Source organism: Geotrypetes seraphini, chromosome 9 (assembly GCF_902459505.1).
Source record: "Geotrypetes seraphini chromosome 9, aGeoSer1.1, whole genome shotgun sequence".
Lineage (NCBI taxonomy): Eukaryota > Metazoa > Chordata > Amphibia > Gymnophiona > Dermophiidae > Geotrypetes > Geotrypetes seraphini.
In genome coordinates this window covers 29,697,561-29,722,010 of record NC_047092.1, presented here as the reverse complement: position 1 = coordinate 29,722,010, position 24,450 = coordinate 29,697,561, and the positions used below count along the sequence as shown (strand labels likewise).

At 42.1% G+C, this 24,450-nt stretch overlaps 1 protein-coding gene across 10 annotated transcripts in view; it reads right to left on the bottom strand.

Annotated features, from left to right (window-relative positions):
* CADPS2 (calcium dependent secretion activator 2) overlaps positions 1 to 24,450 on the bottom strand; it is a 575,994-nt gene that overhangs the window by 432,012 nt on the left and 119,532 nt on the right. For 9 of the 10 annotated variants that reach the window (XM_033958190.1, XM_033958192.1, XM_033958189.1 and 6 more), the window contains exon 3: positions 9,721 to 10,053. In XM_033958190.1, coding sequence (XP_033814081.1) covers positions 9,721 to 10,053 — 333 coding nt within the window. Of the gene's footprint in view, positions 1 to 9,720; positions 10,054 to 17,424; positions 17,538 to 24,450 lie in introns of all 10 variants that reach the window. The other variant, XM_033958198.1, reaches the window with a different exon arrangement.

Genomic DNA, 24,450 nt, shown 5'->3' with positions numbered 1-24,450 from the left:
GTGTAATATACAAGCTGATGATCAATTAATGAAGATTAAATAACTAGAGAGGGTAAATCACATCATCGGCATAAAAACCTCATATAGCTTATATTATAGCCGATATTTAAGCAAATGTCAATTAGAGTTATCAGACTACCACCGTTAGTGTTATTAGAATCACTGAAAATGTTCACAAATCGTGACTGGGAGAAACAGTGGGCAAAAGTCCAACTTTAATGAAATAGAATTCTACAGGCCCATAAGTGAAAGACCTTTATTCTCCAGAATGTCATTCTTGATCAGACCAAAACAATGCAGCAAATTATCTAGCAATTAAAGTGTCAAGAAATAGCAAATGCAGAAACTTTTATTGTTTATTTGAAAAACTCAGCAAGACTTAGCTTTCAAAGATAATAAGCTCCATAAGATGCTTATACTTGTGTTAGCTACCAGAGCAAGAACAATTCATTTGACCTTCCAAATGTTCTTGTCACTGATTTCGTGAAGTCTTTATTAAACACATCAGCAGAAGAAACCCTAATTACTTTAAAATGAGATATTAGCCAGCATTCACCACATCAATGACATACAAGTCTGCAAATTCTGACAAATTATTATTATTTTTTATTTCTAGATAAAAATGCTTATACTCAGACTGATCAACAGGTTTTTCATTCTCTGGAAAAAGAAAATCCATGATAATTCATACAATGATTGGGATACCTTCCTGAAGGTCTGGAAATATTGAAAGCTATTTTCTTTTCTTTATTTTGTTTACTAAGCATTTAAATACAGAAGTTAAAGAAACAACTGAATGCCCTAATAGTAACTGTCCATGCATCACCTGTGTGGCCTTAGCCACATCAGGGAAAACCCAAACCTTCTCGTACCTTCTTGAAAAGATAACTTCAATGCCCTAAGAACAATGGTCAATCAAGCCCAGTAGCCTGTTCTCACGATGGCCAATCCAGATCATTAGTACCTGACCAAGACCCAAAGAGTAGCAACATTCCAGCATCTCAGAGTAAGCAAGATTCTGGAATCCCAAAGAGTAACAAGATTCTATAATTTCAAAGAGTAGCAACATTCCATGCTAACAATTCAGGGCAAGCAGTGGCTTCCCCCCATGTCTTTCTCAATAACAGACTATGGACTTTTCCTCCAGGAACTTGTCCAAACCTTTCTTAAAACCAGCTATGCTATCCACTCTTACCACAATCTCTGGCAATGCGTTCCAGTCAAGGATATCATCATATAGACATTTTAGGTATCACCAGAGAATTTACTATATGGAGGCAGGAAAACCTGTGGTGCTCCTCCTGCAGAAATGAGTTTAGTGCCCTCAGAACCCCATCCAGCAACTTCCACTCTACTGATACTATTTGGGAGAGGGCACAATGAAAAAGGAAAGCCCTAGAAGGCTCACAGAGACCTTATAGAATAGGATTCCCATCCTTAACTTCACCCAGATGAGTGCAGAAATGCAGAGATCTGAAGAGACTTGCTCAGTTTAAGAAGTAAGCTCTTCCCTGTGGAATATCCTAACACTAGAGTTTTCATCCTCCACAGGACAGCTCTGCACCTTGCAGAATGGCATCCTGCAAGAGGAAACCATCATTCTCTAAGTCATCTACACCCTAGATGTACTCTGCAGAGGACAAAGGCAGGATTAGTTGCTATTCATAGCTAAAGCCCTCACTGTGCAGCCTGGCCAACCTAAAAACATAGGCTGGGCCCCTAGAAAAGGTCAGACTTCCCTCAAGAATATCTTGGTCTTTAGGGAGACCCCTGAAGGCCCTAAAGCTGAACCCTTAAATGCATCTGGTTTGAGCCTGAAACAAATGGGGCCTCAAGCCCCTAGAGGGACTTTTCCTACTACTGGGGAGGGGTGGTGGAGATGGAGACTCAAGGGGAAGGTAGAGAGCATCCAGCCCCAGAGGACTGATTCTAGTGCTCCACTAACAAAATGGTCAAAGTTCCCACTAAAATTGTTTCCTCAAAAGGAGCCACAGAAGCCTGTTGCTCAACTTCCCCAAGTGGTCTCACTACATCCAAGAGGACTGTGGGGTTAGCTGCTGAAGAAATTTGCTTGCCCCCCCCCCCCCTCAAACAGAGTAGTAGGAGCTGGCCTTATTACTAACATGCTGGCTCCCACATGGCCCGTACAGTCTGCCTCCTTGCATCAACACTGCCTCAGTTGCCTATCAAAGAACCCTATGGAGGAGAAAATAATTAGAAAAGGTCTGGGAGCCTATCATAGGCTTACCCAAGTCATATCCCTGCATGCTGTTCCACTGAATTAACAAGTGACACTCTGCTTTTTATTTTTATATTTTTTTAACTTGAAACAGGCAGGCAAAGCTGAAAAAAAGTATACATTGCTTCAACTCCTTGTTGTTTTTCTTTATTTTTTTTAGGTTTGTGAGGAGCGGGTCCCAGAAGATAAAACAGGGTTTGGTTAGAGGGAAGGTCAATATGACTCACCTCACCTGATCAAGCTCCTTAGGATCACTGCCAACTGGCTTCACAAGTGAAGTCTGTAGGCTAGAGCTTGAGGCTCCAGAGGGAAAAAATACCTCTGTCCGATAACAGAACCTGGACAGGTCCCGGGGAGCAATGCCTACATCACTGCTCAACCCCAAAAGCTGCAAGCTATAGACTGCACCTTGGTGAAGAGACCTGTTCAGTAGAACACCTGCCGCACTAGTCGATCTGTACCATCTCCTGGATGCAGAGAAACACCAGGAATATTCCTGGCTGTTCTACCTGTGAAACTGATGATGTCATCAGAATCTTCAAGTCTCCACCCATCGGTCTAGAATGGTCTAGCAGGGCGCCAAGGAGCTGAATTTCTGCTGATCTGTGGCTTTGACTCCTATCTGGTAAAACCAAGCCCACCAGCCAGGTGCATTTAATCAGAGTGTGCCACTGAATATTTCCTCCAACTGCTGTGGCACTCCAATTAGTGCCAGGGCAGAGCCAGAAGTTATGTGAACACCACTGATATTCAGTGCTGATGCCCAGATAACTACCAGCACCGAGGATCAGCCAGACAGAGATAACTTCTGGCAGCTGTGAAAGTCTTGAATTTGTGTTACCAGTACCCACTATTAGGCCCGGCACTGAATACCTGGGCCTAATTCAACCCATTGTAGTCAGCCTTTAAAAAAAAAAAAATCTTTACTCTTGCAGGCTAAATAATGCCCCTGAAGTTTACGATGGTCTTTTCTTGCTCCACGTTATGACTTTGCATCTGCTTATTTTGAACTGTAGCACCAGCTGCAAAAGTTAACTCTGACTTTCAGTCCTTTCTCTTTTGTTTGATGATTCTATTCATCTTAAGATGTTCATCTTTTGTCTTCTCTCAGATTTCCTCATCAGACTCCTTCTCATCATATTATGAACTTCAAGAACACCAAAAATGAAATGAGGGCATCAGAGGTGAGCTGGTGAGCTACACAGAACATGAGAAAATGCCTTCATTTTTAGTAAATTTAAAGGATGATTTTATAACAGGTCCCCAGGCTGTGAAGGTACAAAGATTCAAGTTTCAAGTTTATTAGGTTTTTATATACCGCCTATCAAGGTTATCTAAGCGGTTTAACAATCAGGTACTCAAGCATTTTCCCTATCTGTCCTGGTGGGCTCACAATCTATCTAACGTACCTGGTGCTATGGAGGACTAAGTAATGTAATGTAATGTAATTTATTTCTTATATACCGCTACATCCGTTAGGTTCTAAGCGGTTTACAGAAAATATACATTAAGATTAGAAATAAGAAAGGTACTTGAAAAATTCCCTTACTGTCCCGAAGGCTCACAATCTAACTAAAGTACCTGGAGGGTAATAGAGAAGTGAAAAGTAGAGTTAGAGGAAAAATAAAAATAAAATAAACATAAGTGACTTGCCCAGGGTCACAAGGAGCAGCGCGGGGTTTGAACCCACAACCCCAGAGTGCTGAGGCTGTAGATCCAACCACTGCGCCACACACTCCTCCCGTGTGGGAGGATGCATATGTTGAGACTATTTTGTAAACATTATGGCCCCGATTCTCATAGAGATGCCAAAGATTAGGTGGAGGTAGGCGTCCTACTGCCGCCTAACTTAATTGGTTTAATTGGCATTAAACAATGCGGTAATTGACCATGTTGTTTAAAACCAATTAAAAACTAATTTAAAAAAAAAAAAAATGTAGATGCCTGCAGAACAGGCCACCGGCGCCTACGGTCAAAGTGGGCATGGCTTGTGCCAGAAGTGACCTTAGGTGCCAGCAGGAGCCCCTATGGACATGATTCTTGTGTAAAGTAGGTGCCAGAAATGTAGGCCAGTAAACCCCTTGGCCTACATTTCCGGCGCATACTTTACACATGGCGATTCTGCAACCAGCATTGGTATATAGAAACATGATGGCAGATAAAGGCCAAATGGCACATCCAGTCTGCCCATCCACAGTAACCATTATCTCTTCCTCTCTCTAAGAGATCCCACGTGCCTTTCAGCATAAGTTTTGGAGGTGGTGACCAATACCAGCATCGGTTGCAGAATCCGGCCCTATGATTCTGATTCTCGTAGGGCCGCTGAAAGTTAGGCGGTGGCAAAGCATCCTAATGAATCCTAACTGGTAGACAAAGCAATGGTGCATCCCCTCCTATCTTTTTGGGGGGGAGGGTAGAGGATGGTTCGGGTGGGGCCTCCTGCCAATTTTCTCTCATGGGGGGGGGGGGGGAGTCGCCATGGCATCTGTGTCCATTACAAAAAAGAGAAAAAAAAAAAGTTTCCTGCCCTGAACAGCTGAGTGGCAGGAGGCTGCTTTCGGGGCTTCCCCTTCCTCTCAGCTGTTCAGGCTTTCCCTACCAGCTCTGCACATGTGAGAGTCACTCTCACAGCCATCAGTCAGACAAGAGAGATGGGGATTACAACGAACCTCCGTGTGAATCATTTGCAAGCAAACTTTTTAGTGCATCAATAGCTCTTTTTGAATCGGCCAAAGTCAGATCGGAGAGTCCCACACCGTCTTTCCAATCCTCTTTAGTGCATCTATGCCACAGAGTCCAGTCTGATAATATTACCAGGCTACTGGCTCGATGAGTTTATGCTGACAGGGATCCTCTGGGATAGAGCCAGTTACACCTAAAAAAGCTAGGCAGTTAACCTTTGACATCTTTTATCTTAATGTACATTTAATTCTAGAAATCAGTGTAAATACTGAGGGCTTTCATCCAACTACTCTGATGTGATTAACATTTACATATGCATTTCTATTCTGCTTTACCTTTCAGTTCAAGGCAGATCACAGAATAAAAAAATAAATTAATTAAGGGGTCCTTTTATCAAGCTGCGGTAGGGATTTAACGCGTGTAATACCGCGCTTTAAACCGCCTGCCGCGCTAGCCGCATTGAGCAGGCGTTAGTTTTTTTAGCCGGCCGCGGGGGTTAGCGCGTGATGAAATGTCCGACACGCTAACCCCGTTAGCGTGGCTTGATAAAAGGACCCCTAAATTATGAACAGAGTCAAATAATTCTATACATTCCATTACAAGTCCTCTAAAAACTTCTTGAAAGGTAATTATTCACATTTATTCAGTCCAACCTTAAATATTTTTTGAAAAAGCCACGTTTTCAATTGTTGTCTATAGGATGTTGAGTAAATAAGTTTACTGGAAATATAAGTTTAATTTTCAGGTTTGTCTCAAAGAACTATAGACTGCACTGCCTTTTGAATTTTAAATCCAAAACAGAGGAATGAAATTAAGGCAATTAATGCCAACAAATGTTGTTTGCAGTAGATAAATGGCATCTTGAATGTCACAGTAATAACTTCCGCCAAATAAATTTCTTTGGCTGCCACAATCAGCTATCAATCTAAAAATGTTAACACTTCACAGTACCTTAATTGATGGTTAATTACAGTTTTTTAAAAATATTTCTTTGCCAAATAAAATAAACCTCATTATGCATTATCACAGTTAACAAACACAAAGCAAATCATTATTGTTTAAAGACATCATCTGATCTACTTCGATATTAGTTCAGTTTGGAAGTAAAAGTTAAAACTACTTACAGTTCCGAGTAATAGAGGAGGGAAGAGGAAAAAGATGTTCTCTACAGACATGAAATATATGCCCCTTAGGAAATTATACTTCAAATAACTAATAAAAATACATTTCAAGCTCTTACCCCTAATTTATAACGATAAATTTTCAGCACAACATTCAGGAACTCGTGAAATTCTAGTTAAAAAAATTCATCAGCTAATTGAGGTCACACTGGCTAGACATCGTAAGCAAGGTGAGACTGGAGAAGTAGACTTGTTAGAATTAAATTTGTCAGGTTCTGGAGGCTACCTCTTGTTCTTTTTGTCTGGAACCCCACTTGGGACTGTATCTCTGTTGGTTTCTCTTGGGAGCAGGGTCTCCAGATGGATTTTGTTTTATGTTGTTTTTTTTTTTAACATGGAGACTGACAAAAAAGAAATATGACAAAAATGAATCAATATTTTGCCAATCTGTTCAGTGGTGTAGTAAAGGTGGGGGGCGGTCCACCCCGGGCACCATCTTGAAGAGGACCCCTCATCCTGTCCACCTCCCACCTCTTCTCACTTCTCTATCCACCGTGTGCATGTTCAAGGCCCCACAATGGCTGGCTGCAAGAGGTCTATAGCAAGAGGTGAGGCGTGGCCTAGTGGTAGAGCTGTTGCCTCAGCACTCTGAGGTTGTGGAATCAATTCCAGTGCTGCCCCTTGCGACTCTGGGCAAGTCACTTAATCCTCCATTGCCCCAGGTATAAAATAAGTACAGTGGGACCTTGGTTTGCGAGCATAATTCGTTCCAGAAGCATGCTCGTAATCCAAGGTACTCGTATATCAAAGCACATTTCCCCATAGCAAACAATGGAAGCTCGGATGATTCGTTCCACATCCCCAAAACTTGTACCGGTAGTAAGTAAGACGCAGAAGAGGGAGGGTTAAGTGACTTTGCCCAGAGTCACAAGGAGCTTCAGAGGACATTAAACCCAATTCCTTAGCCAAGCCAAAAGGAGCCGGAACAAACGAGAAGACCAACTATTCTACCTCCCTCATCGCCTGGCTCACCTCCTTCACTTCCAGCTCCTTCAGCATCGGGAGCACCACTGTCACCTGCGAAGTCCTACATCAAGCATCACCCACTAGTCAGCTGCCATCGTTTCCACCTCTAACAGCCACAGGTCCTCCAGCGGGGTCCTTTCTAGTCAGCAGTCACCTTTTTAGCAACTCAACGCCCGCCTGATTTCGGGAAAATGAGTTGAGCGGAGGATTGCCCGTATGGTGAAACAGCAGCGGCCCCGAGCTCGGTTTCGGTTGCTGGTGCCCCGCAGTTGGGAGGGAAGCAGCCGAATAGACGCATGTGCGGGAGGACGGGCATCCGCGCAATTGCCCTGGCATTCTCAGACTCCGGCAATGTTTGAGTCGGCGGCGGATATGGTGCCGGTGTCTCCACTTATGCAGCCTTTGCCTTCTGTGCCCTGTTAGCACGGCCTCGGGCTAGAGTTGCTGCAGACAGAAAGGAAGAGTAGACACCAACCGTCAGAGGCTCACGAGTGGCGCGTAAGTGCTCGTTTACCGAGGCAACACTCGGTTTGCGAGTCACAGTTTGCTTGAGTGTTTTGCTTGTCTTGCAAAACACTCGCAAACCGGGTTACTCGCAAACCGAGGTTTGACTGTACCTGTATATATATGTAAACCACTTTGAATGTGTAACCACAAAAAGGTGGTATACAAGTCCCATTCCCCCTTATAGCATCACTGCCCCATTCTGACACCTAGGTCCTCTGTTAAGGTTACAAGCAGAACCAGCTAGAATTTTAGCAGATTCTACCTGCCTACATGTTTTGCTCTATTGTAACTTCTCCGGGTTTTATTTCTAAGCCACTCTTCTTTCTGAGTATATATCTTTATGCATATTTTCAGGAAGCAAAAAGTAGTTTTAATTATGTAATTGCTTAGTGCAAGCATGTAAATAGAAATGTTTTGCTCATTCATTAATTCAAAAAAGTGTAATGATTTTGCATTTTCCCCATTTAGGTCTAAAGATCTCATTTAGATTCTGCCTGCAGAAAAGCTCCATGAATAAATTTCGATGCAGACTCCTCTTCACCTGTCCATCATCATTAACATACAAAAAAAAATGGGACACTACAAGAGTGAACATGTTATGTTCACACTACAGTGGCTCTTTACACTTTCATCTTCATTTAAATTCAAAATAACTTTCCCCTTGAATATTAAGAGGAAATTGATACAAATTACAAAGGCTTTAAAAATATCTATTGTTTTAGGTCATGCATGCATTTTTTTTTTTAATCATTCTCTTACCTGCTAATTTCCTTCCTTGATTCTTGCTAGACCAGTCCAAACAAGTTGTGCTCCCTAAGAAGCAAATGGATGTAGAGGACCCTGATTTCTAGTGATAACATCACCAGTATAACAAGTGGTAATGGTCTGGAACTTGCCATAATAGTATTGACAAAGCAAAACACAAAAGAATAAAACACATCTGTGAAACGTTCACCAAACCCAAATTCAACAGGGTTGAGAAACAATCTGCTCAAGTGGGATCAAAGTCAACTTGCTGAACGAAGCTGATGGGTATGTCCCGATTAGCCTTCATCTTCCCAGGCAGGTGATGCACTGACATAGCAGCAATCAAAGAAATGAAATTGGTGGGCAAGGATAAAATTCACCTTTTTTATCATCCTGTTGAACCACTCCAAACAAGTGGGACATGCCAACGCTTTAAGACCACTAGAGGAAGGAAGACCTCAAAAAATATCCTTCCCAAAGGAACTAAATTCTCATCCAAACTGAAAACAGTGCAAAAATATTTATCTTATGCAGAGGATCGGCACACCAACAATGGCCAGCGTTTCATAGTTCCATGCTGCAGGGAGAGACATTATGTTTGAGCTCCCTGAAGAGGATCGATTGGCAGTTACATCGAGGCAGCATGGAATTGTGAAACGCTGGCCATCACTGGTGTGCCGATCCTCTGCATAAGATAGATAATAGACAAAACTACCTAGTTTATCATTCTTTGCATTGCACAGAGTTTGTTGGGGCAGGCCTTGAGCCGCTGCAGTGGCTGACTTGTGCTGCATTTTCAGAGGCTTTTTCCTCCTTATTTAAATTCCAATTAACTTGTGCAGACCAAGTTGGATTGGTTTACAATTGTTAGATTACAGTGAAGTTTCCATCTATTGCACCATATTTGGTGAAAGTGTTATGTTGTGGCTAGTGTGGCTAGTTTCACAACCTGTCAGGGTACTCATGAGCCACATTTAGCCACCATTGACTAGTAAAGTATTTTCTTATTTGAAGATAGGTTGATTTTGTGCAGGAATAGAAATACAAATAAATACAAAACACGGAACTGGCAATTGAAATGCATATTTCTAAAACCATCTAAGACTACTGCAACTAATATGGATGTGGTGGATTTTGGAAATAAACCTTTCATTCAGAGACTCTAGTTAAAATTAATCCTTATAAACATAAAGGAGTTGGCCCACATCATCTGTCACAGGACACATTTTATTCCCATGGGTCCTATGACAAATGGCTTAGCACATGCTAAGCCATTTCACATAGCATGCGCATGCATATGCTAATGTTACCACATGCTAATTGTTCATAAATGCCCCCCCCCAAAAAAAAAAAAAAAAATGAATGTTTGTGAAAATATTAGAGAAATGGAGAACTTACCTGACAGGCATTATAAAGCAACTGATGTTCGAATTTTTTGATCCCCAGAATCTGTTGAAACATTTCATAAAGCTGGTCTTTACTAAGAATTAATTCCGACACAGCACTTAATGCCATTCTGTTCGGTTGTTTGCGCAGGTCCTCTTCTCCTCTGTAAATGGCATCATACTTGGCTATCCAGGAGCTCAGAACAGTCTCTTTGCTTAATCCATCAATTTCTGGTAAACTTCGGACTCTTTTTTCTATGTTTTTCTTGAAAACGTCTCTGAAATCATTTGCAGAGCACCCTCCGCTGTGGACCATTCTGGCAACACGATCGCTCTTGAGAAAAATCTACATGCAAAAAAAACAAAAAAAAACATAAAAGCAATCGCAATTACAAAAGATAAGTAAATATACACATCCACTTTGGGCCCGATTCTAGTAGCAGGGCCTACATCGGCCAGCACCTCAAAAAAACAATACCCAGCAGCACGCCAATAACACATAGGCAGAGAATCGTGGCTTACGTGTAACATAGGCACCGGCAATTTAGGACAGGGTTTTGCAGGCCTAAATTACCAGCGCCTCTGTTTGATGTGAATTGCATCTACAGAGGAATATGAGGTCATTTTCAGCATAAACCTCTCCTACCATGACCTTGGGTGCTATTAAGCACCTCTGTAGATGCAATTATGGTGTCCTTTTTTGTAGGCGCCTATGGGTGCCAACATTTTTTTTTATAGACTTAAATTGATTTTAAACGATACAGTCAATTAACACCCCCTTTTTTTTTTTTTTTTACACAAAATTGTACTGTGGTTTTTAGTGCCTGCTGCAGCGGTAACAGCTCTGACGCTCATAGGAATTCTATAAGCGTTAGAATTGTTACCGCCATGGCTGGGGCTATAAACTACACTACGATTTTGTAAAAAGGGGGGTAAGTTAGGTGGCCTAAGTTAAAGCACTATTACTATAATCAGGCCCTTTATTCATTTGATGGTGTTCATATCTTATGGGTGGTTTTTTTTTTTTTTTTTTAATATATATTGTACACCACTTATATGTCCTTGTATAGTGAATTAATTGGTTATCAAATAAATAAACCTGTAACCCTGCTTACATTTTCAAATCATAAATACATTTTGTGGTGTGAAATGCATTTCCATTTCCACCAACCATAATGCAATAGAATATTAACACCACTTGCAGCTCGTAAGGAGTTAAACATTAAGCTTTAGTTTCATTATTGATAGTTCTATACTATTATAACTAGAAGCTCTGCACAGTGTGATGCATTTCAAAGTGGCCAGCAAAAGAAATACTGTGATATATGGGCATATCAGAAGGAGCCTGTGGGGTCTTTAAAGCTGATGTTCTACTGTGCTTTTAACAGAAGGCTCATCAAGACAGAAGACAGGAAGTAGATCACATTTCCCAGCAACCTTGAGAGCCACATAAGGTAGTCACTTGGTTTTGGGGACGTAGCATCTAAAGACGAGTAAGATGGAGGGTTCCAGGACTTTTGCTGCTTCATGTGAAGAACATTTTATGAACTGTCTTTTGGAACTGTGAAAAAAAGGTGAATGTTGGTTTTTGCAAAGAGGATCTCATGAACTGTCTTTAAGCTGTGAGTTTACAAACTGTATTTATTGCTTCTTGGATGACTTGAAAAGGGAAATTACTCAATGGTTTATTGAAAAAGCCTAGAGCTGATAGTGCTCTAAAATAAGGAAAGTTGAAATATGGGTGCAATTTGAGCTCTGTTAGTATGCTTTTGGTCTAAAATCTCAAATGAAGTTGGAACCAAGGTAGAGAATAATTGTAAAATTTATTTTAATAGTGTCTCACTATAGATCTGATTAACAAACAGTCAGAAGGGACAGGAAAATACCTGCCGTATCTGAATATAATTTACCTGAGGTAGAACTGAAAAAGGTATGAGTTAAATCAGTGGTCTCAAATCCGAGGCCCGGGGAGCCACATGCAGCCCGCCAGGTACTATTTTGAGGCCCTTGGTATGTTTATCATAATCACAAAAGTAAAATAAAACAGTTTCTTGATCATATGACTCTAGCTATAAATGACAATATTATTATTAAGACTTAGCCAAAAGGAAAGATTTATAAACTATAGAGTTTTACCTCATGCAAAATTGTCATTTCTTTAATAAGACATTAACTATTTTTTTCTGAGACCTTCCAAGTACTTACAAATCCAAAATATGTCCCTGCAAAAAGGTTTAGGTTTGAGACCACTGAATTAAATCTAAATCTCTTCCCCCTCCCCTACATAAGAAAAGCAGCTATTGGAAAGTTTTGTAGGCTTATTATTATAAAATAATTCACCAGATGATCTGTAGTACCTGTGGCTTAAATAATTCTGTTCCAATATATTGTTTACAAAATTGATAACCCTTATATTATTAAAATAATGTAGATTTCTAATAGCCATATTGGTTCTGAAGAAAACTGGAGGTTTCTGGAGGTTGTAATCTGGATGATGTGATACTGTAAGGCAGGGGTGTCCAGCCTTTTGGCTTTCCTGGGCTGCATTGGCCGAAAAAATGTTTCTGGGGCCACGGAAACGCTGCAGCAAGACAGAGGAAGGAGCCGGCAAGACAGTAAACACCCAGGGAAGCAGAGGAAAATACTGCATCACCCTCGACCGGGGCCGCACAAAATAGTTCACGGGGCCGCAGGTTGGACACCCCTGCGTAAGGGAAAGGAAAGGTGATGGGATTTGATATACCACCTTTTATGGTTACAATTAAATTTATTTATTTATTCCACTTTCTAGACCATTCTCTCAAGGGAGCTCAGAATGGTTTACATGAATTTGTTCAGGTACTCAGGCATTTTTCCCTGTCTGTCCCAGTGGGCTCACAATCTATCTAATGTATCTGGGGCAATGGGGGGATTAAATGACTTGCCCAAGGTCACAAGGAACAATGTGGGCCCAAACCCAGAACCCCAGGGCGCAGAGGCCACAGCCCCAACCACCATGCCACTGTTTACATGTTTTGCACCTGGGGCAATGGAGGGTTTAGTGACTTACCCAGAGTCACAAGGAGCTGAAGTGGGACAGACAACCAAGTAGCCATGTACTACGTGAACAAGCAAGGGGGGGGGTGTCAGGCTTTCACCATCTTTACAAGGAGGCCATGCAGATCTGGTTCTGGGCGACTACTCAACATTTTCCTGAAAACAATCTACCTGGTAGGAAAACAGAATATCTTGGCAGATAAATTGAGTAAAATGTTACATCCACACGAGTAGATGTTTAATTCCACCACTCTACATCAGATATGTGCGGATTGGGGAACACCAGAAGTAGACCTCTTTGCTTCCTCTTACATAGAAACATAGAAACATAGAAAGATGACGGCAGAAAAGGGCCACTGCCCATCAAGTCTGCCCACTCCATTTACCCACCCTATTAAGTCTGAGTGCTAATGACTTAGTTCCTTAACTCGACCGTCGCAGGGATCCCACGTGGATGTCCCATTTATTCTTAAAGTCGAGCACACTGGTGGCCTTGATCACCTGCACCGGAAGTTTGTTCCAGTGATCTATCACCCTTTCTGTGAAGAAATACTTCCTGATGTCACCACTAAATTTCCCTCCTCTGAGTTTGAGCGGGTGCCCCCTTGTGACCGAGGGTCCCTTGGGAAAGAATATATCGTTTTCTACCTCTACACGACCTGTGACGTACTTGAATGTCTCGATCATGTCACCCCTTTCCCTGCGCTCCTCTAGGGTATAGAGTTGCAGCTTGCCCAGTCTTTCTTCGTATGAGAGACCCTTGAGTCCAGCGACCTTCCTAGTGGCCATCCGTTGGACCGACTCAGCTCGAAGCACATCTTTCCGGTAATGTGGCCTCCAGAATTGCACACAGTATTCCAGATGAGGTCTCACCATGGTTCTGTAGAGTGGCATTATGACTTCAGGTTTGCGGCTGACGAAGCTTCTATTGATACATCCCATCATTTGTCTTGCCTTGGATGAGGCCTTCTCTACTTGTTTGGCAGCCTTCATGTCTGCGCTGATGATCACTCCCAAGTCCCGTTCTTCTGAAGTCTTAGCTAGTGTTTCTCCATTCAAGGTGTATGTTCTGCATGGATTTCTGCTACCGAGATGCATGACCTTACACTTCTTAGCGTTGAAGCCCAGCTGCCATGTTGAGGACCAGTTTTCCAATGTGATCAGATCCTGCATCATACTATCTTTGAGATTGCTTTCACCTACTATATTACACAGTTTGGCGTCGTCGGCAAACAGTGCTACTTTACCCTGTAGTCCTCGGGTCAAGTCCCTTATGAATATGTTGAAAAGGGATGGTCCCAGGACTGAGCCCTGCGGCACTCCGCTAGTCACTTCCGATGTCTCAGAGAGGGTGCCATTGACCACCACCCTCTGAAGTCTTCCACTCAGCCACTCCTTGACCCATGTAGTTAGTTTCTCACCTAACCCCATTGATTTCATCTTGTTTAATAGTCTACGGTGTGGGACACTGTCAAAGGCTTTACTGAAATCCAAGTACACTATGTCCAGAGACTCTCCCAAGTCCAGCTTTCCTGTCACCCAGTCAAAGAAGCTGATAAGATTGGACTGGCATGACCTGCCCCTAGTGAATCCATGTTGGCAGGGATCCCTCAGATTCCCCTCATCCAGTATTGTGTCTAGTTTGCCTTTAAGTAGGGTTTCCATGAGTTTACACACTATTGATGTGAGGCTCACTGGTCTGTAATTCGCAGCCTCTGCTCTGCAACCCTTCTTGTGTAGAGGAACAACGTTGGCAGTTTTCCAGTCTAGGGGGACTCTCCCCGTTCTCAGGGAGAGATTGAAGAGTACGGCTAACGGTTCCGCCAAAATATCGCATAGCTCTCTGAGCACTCTTGGGTGCAAATTGTCCGGTCCCATGGCTTTGTTCACCTTGAGTCCTGACAATTCTCTGTAAACATCAGCTGGTGTGAACTCAAAATTCTGAAATGGGTCTTCCATGCTTTGCTTTGCTTCCAGCTGTGGCCCTTGTCCCGGCGCCTCGCATGTAAAGACTGAACAGAAGTAATCATTCAGTATTTTGGCTTTATCGGAATCTGTTTCCGCATAATTCCCATTTGGCGTTCTAAGGCGTACTATCCCGTTTGCGTTCTTTTTCCTGTCGCTAATGTATCTGAAGAAAGATTTGTCCCCTTTCTTAATGTTCTTCGCTAGAGTTTCTTCCGTTCGAAGTTTGGCCTCCCTGACTGCTGTTTTGACCGCTGCAGACTTTGTCCTGTATTCAATGGTAGCTTCTTTTTCCCCTGTGCGTTTGTATGAGAGAAATGCTTTTTTTTTCTCCTTGACTAGGTACGAGACCTCATCTCTTCTGTTCCAGACTATGCACTCCCAATCATCTGGAATCAGATGCCTTTCTCCTCGACTGGAGAAACAAGTTCCTTTTATGCTTTCCCTCCAATTCCTTTACTTGGGAACACTCTATTTAAATTTTGCCAAGATCAGGCCATCATAATCCTCATAGCACCTCAGTGGCCACATCAACCATGGTTCACTCTCCTGTTACAACTTAACAGAAAAGAACCCATCAAATTACCAATCTTTACAATGTTGCTGACACAGAACAAGGGCTTTCTTCTGCATTCCAACCTACATTCTGAAACTCACAGCATGATATCTCCCAATGAGTAGATGCTTTTGCAATTTCTGCACCAGTGTCGGCCATCATTGAAGCTTCTAGAAAACCTTCTACACAGTAATCTATACTCACTAGACCCAGACTCTTGTCCTCTCCCATCAGATCTGGACTATCTTCTGCACCTTTCTGACTCTGGTCTTAAAACTACTTCAGTCAGAGTTCATCTCAGTGCTATTAGCACTTTTCATGCACCACTAGACAAAAAAGCATTGTCTGTACATCCATTGGTAATCAGATTCATGAAAGGCCTGTACCATACCAAGAAACCTATCAAGCTCCTTTGGTTCCTTGGGACCTTAAGATTGTGCTTTCCACTCTGATGAAGCCTTCATCTGAACCTTCTCTTGACTTCATCTCGCAAGCATCTCACTTGGAAAGTAGTCTACCTCATAGCTCTTACTTCTGCAAGAATAGTCAGTGAACTTCAAGCAGTGATATCAGATCTATCTTATACAACATTTTACCTTGACAAAGTGATTCTTCACAGTCATCCTAAATTCATTCCGAAAGTCATCTTGGAATTCCTTCTGAATCAGTCTATATTTCTTCCTGTCTTCTATCCAGAACCACATCCTGGTAAAGCAGCGCCCCACACATTATATTGTAAATATGCTCTTGCCTGTTCCATGAATCAGACCAAATCTTAAAGGACTTCAACTCTTCCTGCCATTTGATCTGAACAGACTTAGTTCTCTTAGTGACAGGAGCTCCATCTCCATATTTCTGGCAGACACTGGGCTGGGATGACACTAGAAGGACATGTCATTGCACATAAAGTTCGAGCAATAGCAACTTCAATAGCCCATCTATGTTTCATTCCTATTGAGGACATTTGTAACACAGCTTCCTGGTCCTCAATACATACCTGTCTCAATGCTGTTTAGAAAATTATTCTAGTCAAGATAGCCAGTTTGGCCAAGCAATCCTACAAAATTTATTTTCCACTTAGAAGCCAACTTCTCTCCAACCCTGTTGGTTTTACCAGGCTCATGGTAATTGTCAATAACCCTCTTCTCAGAAGCATGATCCTGGCAGCTAGGGAGTCCCACATGTAGAATATGCTGCCTGCTTGTCATGAAACAAAGTGAAGTTACTTACCTGTAACTGGTATTATTCAAAGACAACAGGAAGATATTATCACAACCCTACCACCTTCCCTAGTTGGCTTGTTAGCTTTATTACTGAACTGAAAGAGCCGCGAGCCAGCATTGGGCAGGAAGGCACTCACACATGCACGGTATGGATGGCCTTCAAATGTTTGAAGTTTTTAAAGTGACAGTATACTTTTAGACTCTCCGTACAGACATCATCCACATATGAGAATATCTGCCTAATATCTTTGGATAACACCTGTTACAGGTAAGTAACTTCACTTTTCCATTGGGCTCACCACTATTCAGACTCAGTATCCCGGCCCTGAGATATTCAGGCGATATCACTATAACTGATCTCACTTTTAAATTCAAAGACAAACTTTCCCTCCCCTTTTCCTAAGTTCTGTCTGTGTTATACATCTGTTTTTATTTGTCTGTAAGCGTCAAGATGCAGAGACTATCTAGTATAAATGTGTCTGTAAAGCACCACACACATCTGGTGGGGTGCTATACGAATGACAGTAATAAAAAATAATTTGAGAACAAGAGCATGGACAAATTATCCGGACTCAAAAAGAGCTCCGGGCAGGTTTAATCTCAGTTGTAAGTCTAAATGTGTTCCAGTTCGGAACTAGTCAGGTTATCAGAGGACACGTTCACTGTCCTAGTAAAACTACAGCAATTAAATATCCTGGAAATGGTCTCTGCTGGCCTTTGCCTGCCTATGGATCTTGGGACACGTTAGTTAAAAGATGAAATTTGTAAAATGTGTTGAAACTAACAGTATGGATTTTGGAAGAAACCCTGCTGGACTGGAAGTCTGGAATTCTTACTAGTATATAAAACATAAAATCCTTGATTGCTTTGCCTCCATAACTTATTTGAGTGTTAATGGAATTTTAAAAAAGAATAAGACACCAATTTTAATTCTTACCATTGATCTAGATCAGGGTTCTTAAAAAGTGGTAACTGCACTTCTAAGGGGTCCAGGAGGCAGTCAAATAGTATATGGAAGGATCTTCAAATGAAGCAATTTATTGAAATTTTCTAGGCAGAGAAAAGGCAGTTATTAGAATAGTTCTTGGTAGTATAACTGTGTACTACTGTAATTTTAGTGACATTAGCAATATGTGTAACTGTCACTAGTGGACACATGGTTTAGGAAGAGGGTGTGAGGATTTCATTGATCAGTTAAAGAGGTGTAGGAACCAAAAAAATGTTAAGTCCCCTGATATAGTTAACCTATTTTCCAAATTCTCCCAAAAATATTCCTTTGAACAAACCAGAATTTGTTTAAAGATTTTATTTATGCATTATCAAGCAACCATTTCACCTTTGCAAATAATAAATGCCAGCTGAGCACCCCCAATATTGAGCAAGTTCTTTTACTGTGTCCAGGAGGTATAACTTGTGCTGTATACCCCAAATCGTTTTGAAAAGTTGGCACATATAACATAACATAAAATGTTATCTGTATACCGTGATATACCGTGAGGTTCGATGCAGTTAACAAAAATTATCTAAAGACCATACATAGGATGTTAGCGTACAAATGAAATCAGTACAATACAAATACAAAACAATACATAGAGTACAAACAGTTAAGAGTCATTTGGGGGGGGTGAGTGAGCAAGAGTGACTAAAAGTTAAGAACCACTTCATTGGCTGACTGTTAAATTCTGAATTATCTTTAAAATTCTTGTTTTGGTGTTTAAAGTTATTCACCATGGCATTCCCTGGTATTTGTGGAACAAAGGAAAGGAAACAGAAACCCCACTTAAAATCCAACGAAAATAGAGCAAGTGGGGAGTGGGATAGAAAACGTCAACTTTGAGACAAACAATCTTTTATTTCTTTAAACTCAAAATAAAATACATGCAAAAACACCTGAATAAAAAGTCTTATAAACGTAATGTCCTTATTGTGGAAGGATCCAGTTGAAGATCCGACACGGTCCATGTTTCGGCCTCCAGGTAGAGGCCTGCCACAGGGGTGTGCTTATTAGTCCACTAGGTGTCACTCCAATGCTGGGAATCCCCAGAGACCTTTGAGTGCCCTGTTTTTGTGCTTTTGGCTTCTTTACGAGTCCTACATACGTTTTAGAATCCAACATGTTACCAGTTTTACTTTCAAAGTTCGGATTCCCAGCATTGGACATTACATTTATAGGACTTTTTATTCATGTGTTTTTGCATGTATTTTATTTTGAGTTTAAAGAAATAAAAGATTGTTTGTCTCAAGTTTGATGTGTTCTATCCCACTCCCCACTTGCTCTATATTCCCCAATATTTAACACAAGTAATGACACTATCGGCCCTCTAGATCCTTAAGGACGGAAGGAGCAATATGATTGTCACTGAACGAGTTTTCACAAGTACATTATGAAAGTACAAGGGTATCTGCAATTTCCATAGCAGGGGTGTTATTATGGAATAAATTGACAGGGCCACTGAGAGCACTTCTGGATCTACATAAGTTTAAGAAAATACTTAAAACAACTCTTTTTGTGGAGGTGTTTAAATGAAAGAATTACTATTTTATGGAGATATTAACATTATTGGATGGGGAGGTGTTTAAATGAATGAATTTCATTGAATGGAAAAATACATTATTGTATGTTACTTGTGTGTACCGTATTTCCCAGTGGGTGCGGCTTGCATAACTGGGGCGGCCTATACTGGCTTTTAAAATCATCCCCCTCCCCCTTACCTCCCTCGCTGGATGGCGGACGGCTGCCTCCTGGAATCTCACGGCCAGCGGTGCAGGGCAGGAGTGATCTTTTCGATCTCCAGCCTGGCCCTGCGATGCTTCCTGCATGGCTTTGCCCCCCCCCCCCCAAGTACACAGAAAACTCCCGTTCTTCTTTCCGTTTTCGCTGTTCAGGAGTTTTCAGTGTGTTTTGTGTTGTGGAACCTCGGTCCTTTGCCTCTGACTTTGGGCTTGCTGCTGGTACTGTGTGCCCTCTCAGTGGATTGGACTTCAAGAACATCAGCATTTGTAGATGCATCTTTCCAAACTGTTTCTCTACTTTGCTCTCTTTTGTTATCTGTTCCCCCCCTAGGAATTTCTCCAATCTTCCCTATGTTACTTCATCAAATCCTTCTTCTCCCTAGTTTACAATCTTCCAATTTCCATCTGCCAATTTATTACCGCTTCATTACTTCATTAGAAACATTTAACTTACTCTCAGACTGGTTTAGTGCCTCAGTATCAAAATGAGTTCTCTAAAGTCTTTATCATCAGAAGGAATGTTAATCTATAATAAATAAATCAACCACTGCACATTAATTCATCTGACACAGACCTTTAAATGCAAATGTTGACAGGTTAATTTATTAGAAGTGATCGTTTTAACAACAGTCAGGCAGAGCATGCCATGGCTTTCGCTCTCCTTGTTAAAGAAATAAGAAATTCAACGCTACCTTCCTTTTGTTCTCTATATTTTGTAAAGTAAAAAAAAAAAAAAGGGAGAGCCTGCTCAGAAAACCTTATATGTTCACCTGCTCTCTCTTTCAATCATTCCTAATAAATCTAGGTTCAAACTAGCAGTTAAGTGACAACATGACTCAGAGCAGATGCAAATGCCCTCGGTCAATTTTTTGAAGTGCATGTGTTTCATTACAAACTAGAATATATACAACATACTTTCTGGAGCAACCTAAACCATGCCCAGCATAAGCACCCTTCAAAACTTTATGGGTTTACAGGTGCAAGAAGCGGCTTTTCCAAAATTGCTACCCAAAGGCAAAGGGCTATTTACATCTGTAAACCAGCTATTTATACATAGAAATATTGTTCAAGCCTTATAAAAACATGTCCATAATCTGCTACATATGAACATTTATTTCAATTCATAAATAATACACTTCCAAGGCACCAAACTACACAGAGCAGCTCACTTGTGAATTTGTTAAAAACTGGTGCAGAAAAAAAATGTTTTCACTCACCCACTCACTGATTCTCTCACCCCAGTCCCGACACTTTATTGCAATGCCAGATCCGCTTGTAATAAGATTAAAATCTTAAAGGACTCGAGGACTCAGACCCCGGATTCCATCACAGAATCTTGGATCACAAAAGATGACCAATTTACTCAAAACGAATTTTGCTCCCACGGATACCAAGGCCTCTTCTCTCCCAAACCTAGCCGAAAAGGAGGCGGCCTGGCTTTCTTTTTCAAATCATTCTTCGATGTCCAGCTCCTTGAAAAGGGCAGCCTCTCCTCATTAGAATACATGTTAGCAGCCTCTCCTCATTAGAATACATGTTAGCCTCAGTTAACGATGAACTCCACCCTCATCCACTGGGTATCCTGCTCCTATACCGCCCACCTACCCCTTGGAACAATTCCTCCGAACAAACGCCTTTCTCAAATTTCAAAGATTATTGATCATCAGAGACATCAATCTCCACCTTGATGATGTCACCAGCAAGGATGCAATTGAATTTAATAGCTTCCTCTCCTCTTTAGGCTTTCCCCCACCACACTCTCCCCAACCCACAAAAAAGGCCACACACTAGACATCATCAATTTTCTAGATCTTACTACCCACAAAACCTCAATCAACGACATTCGCTGGGAAATCGTCCCCTGGTCCGACCACTTCCTAGGGGCTTTCTGTCTCTCAATCTTCATGTCACATTTTGGGCCCCCATCCCACACCTCAAATTCTATTACCTTCCGAAAAAAAATCTAGAGCAATCTGTACTGGACCAATTTTCTTGACAAATTTTCCCCCATCCCTAAACCAGCAGAACCAGAAACTAACTGGCAAAACTGGGTCGCCCTCTCCGAGTCCACCTTCCGTTCCCTCGCCCCTTTCTCCACTAAAACCATTTCCTATTCCCGTAAGGCCCCTTGGTACCTCCCATACCACAGAGAACTGAAACAGAAATGCCGAGCTCTGGAACAAAAATGGAAAAAATCTAAATCCCCAACAGACAGACACTCCTGGAGAGTCAATATTAAATTCTATAATACTGTTCTAAAAAAAGCAAGGAAAAACTTCTACGGTGACAAAATCTCTAAATCCAACAACCAGAGTAGCACATTATTTAACATTTGGCGTTCTTTAACCTCCAAAAATGACTCCATCCTCCTCTCCTCCCCCTCAGCCGATTCTCTAGCAAAGTTCTTCAGCGATAAGGTCTCCACCTTGAGGCGCTCCTTCCCACCTGCAATCTCCTACAAATCTTTGATTCCAATCGACCCCAACCCTATCCCAATAGACTCCTACCACATCCCAGCCGACAGATCCTGGTCTTCCTTCGAACTAGTTTCTGAATCCCTGGTCCATAATCTCTGCCTCAAATTGAAATCCTGCAACTGTACCTTGGATCCATTCCCCTCCTACCTTTACGAGAACACTCCCTCTCAGGCCATCTCATCTCTTACCATTCTCATAAATTCCGCCCTCCATTCGGGTCTATTCTCCCCAGAAATGGGCCATATCTCCTTAACCCCACTACTGAAAAAACCTGATCTAGACCCCCTCCACACCATCCAGCTACCGTCCAATAGCAAACATTCCTCTCCTTACTAAGATGCTAGAATCCATCATATCCACTCAACTATCTTCCTACCTTGAAAAATTCACCATTCTTCTACCCTACCAATACGGCTTCCGTCCCAACTTCAGCACCGAATCCCTTCTGACCTCCTTAATCTCAAAAGTTCAACATCTCCATTCTCGCAACAAGTTCGCCATCCTTCTTCAATTCGACCTCTCTGCAGCTTTTGATGTCATCCATCATGATATCCTAATTTACCAATTCACCGAGATAGGCATTAACTCCACAGTCCTTGACTGGTTCTCGAAGTTCTTATGTTCCCGCTCTTACACAGTCAACATGAAGGGCACTTCTTCCTCCCCCTGGAACCTGATATGTGGAGTCCCATAAGGCTCACCTCTCTCTCCTATCCTCTTCAACATTTACATGTCCTCCCTTAAACTCCTCCATCTCTCCCCACTTGAAACACTTTACACTTACGCAGATGACATCTTTGTTCTCCTCGAGACCGACCGGAACCTCACCAACCTCTCTGCGAACATATCCTCATGTATATCGAACCTTCAATCCCGGGCCCACACTGTGCAGATGAAACTGAACGAATCCAAAACAAAACTTCTCTGGCTTGGCCCAAAACTGGACCAACTGCCCACCTCCATCCCACTGTCCTCTGGCCCCACCCTGCATTTTGAATACTCAAGTAAAATTCTGGGAGTCATCATTGACTCTACACTTTCCTTCAACGATCACCTCAACTCCCTAATAAAAAAATGTTTCTTCAGCCTTCACATGCTAAGGAAAGTGAGAACCTGTTTCCATCAAAAATACTTTGCCGTCCTTGTCCAATCCACCATCCTTTCCAGACTGGACTATTGCAACTCTGTCTACCTAAGCCTAACAAAGAAAAACCTTCAAAGACTCCAGCGGATTCAAAATGCCGCTGCTAAGCTTATCTTCGCAAAAAGGAAATTCAACCATGTCTCACCACTTTTGTCCAAGCTCTACTGGCTCCCGATAATCTCCAGAGTCCACTTCAAATGTGCCTACCAGTACTCACCATTACTCTCCCAACTCAACTAACTAACAAATTAGGACACCCATCTTAAAACTGCACTGCAACCCTTAGGATGTAAGACTTACAGATAAGGCTCCCATATATTCAAAAATAACATCTTTCGTTTCCTAGACCCTCCGGTATCTTGTGCCTCCCAAATGACCAACTGATGAAATTGGTTCCGCCAATGCCAATATGCCGGAGGGTCCGGAACCATCCAGCAATGAAGAATACATTTCTTGGCCAGTAAACTCATCTTCCTGCACAAAGCTCGATGCCCCCTAGGTAAATGACCACAAGGTGGTCCGGGGTACTACGTAAGACTCTCCCAATTAACTCTGACATATAAGAGATTATACGCCTCCAGAAGCGCTGAATAATGGGGCAGAACCAAAAGGCATGTCCCAAAGTATGAACCCCGTGCCACACTTATGACATAGTGGTGTAGGAAGACCTCCACTATAATACATCTGTGTATGAGTTTAATAAGCACTTAAGGTCACCCTATAATACGTTTCCCACAACCAAGCACATGGGGTCACCCCAGGCGTTGCCTTCAAAGTACGGGCTACATCCCAATGTCCCAGATTAATCTGTAATTCCTTTTCCCATTTACCCTTGATGCTCTGGTAGTCCCTGGCAGGATGTAAATCTTGCAAACTAGCATAAATGCTAGAGACCGTAAGAGACGTCCCCTCCTCTCGAGCAAACAACTCCTGCAGCCTGGCCCTCAAGTGCAAACTCAATTGTGCTCTGTCAAGGAATCTCACATAGCGTTTTACTTGATGACATGCAAACTGCGCTCCCCAGGTCTCCCCCACCTTAGCTAGTAAATCTGCACATACCAACAGCTCCCCATCATCCCCCAAAATATGTTCGAAACTTGTAACTCCTTTTGCTCTTCAGGACAGATATTCTCTTGAAGGGCAAGAGATCAGTGACTATCAGATCTCCTCCCAAGGCATGCACAAGCCAACACCAAGCCACTTGCAATGCGCTAAATAATACACTGGATATGATAGAAGGGGGCAGCGCCCTCCGAGAACTATGCAGTAATGCAAACACATCATAGGGAGCAAAAAACTCACATTCCATCAGAAGAGGGGTATAATTGCTAGCCATATTCACCCAATCTCCCAAATGATGAAGCAGACACGCATAATTATAAATCCGCACATCCGGTAATCCTAATCCTCCCCTATGCCAATTCCCCAACAACTGAGACACCTTCAATTTAGGTGTCTTAGCCGCCCAACAAAAACGAGTAACCCCTTTATAAAGAATGTGTAAATCTTTCTTTAGCAAGCACAACGGCAGAGTCTGCAAAACATACAGCCATTTGGGAAAGATGAACATCTTAACCAAACAAATGCACCCCAACAGAGAAAGGGGCAA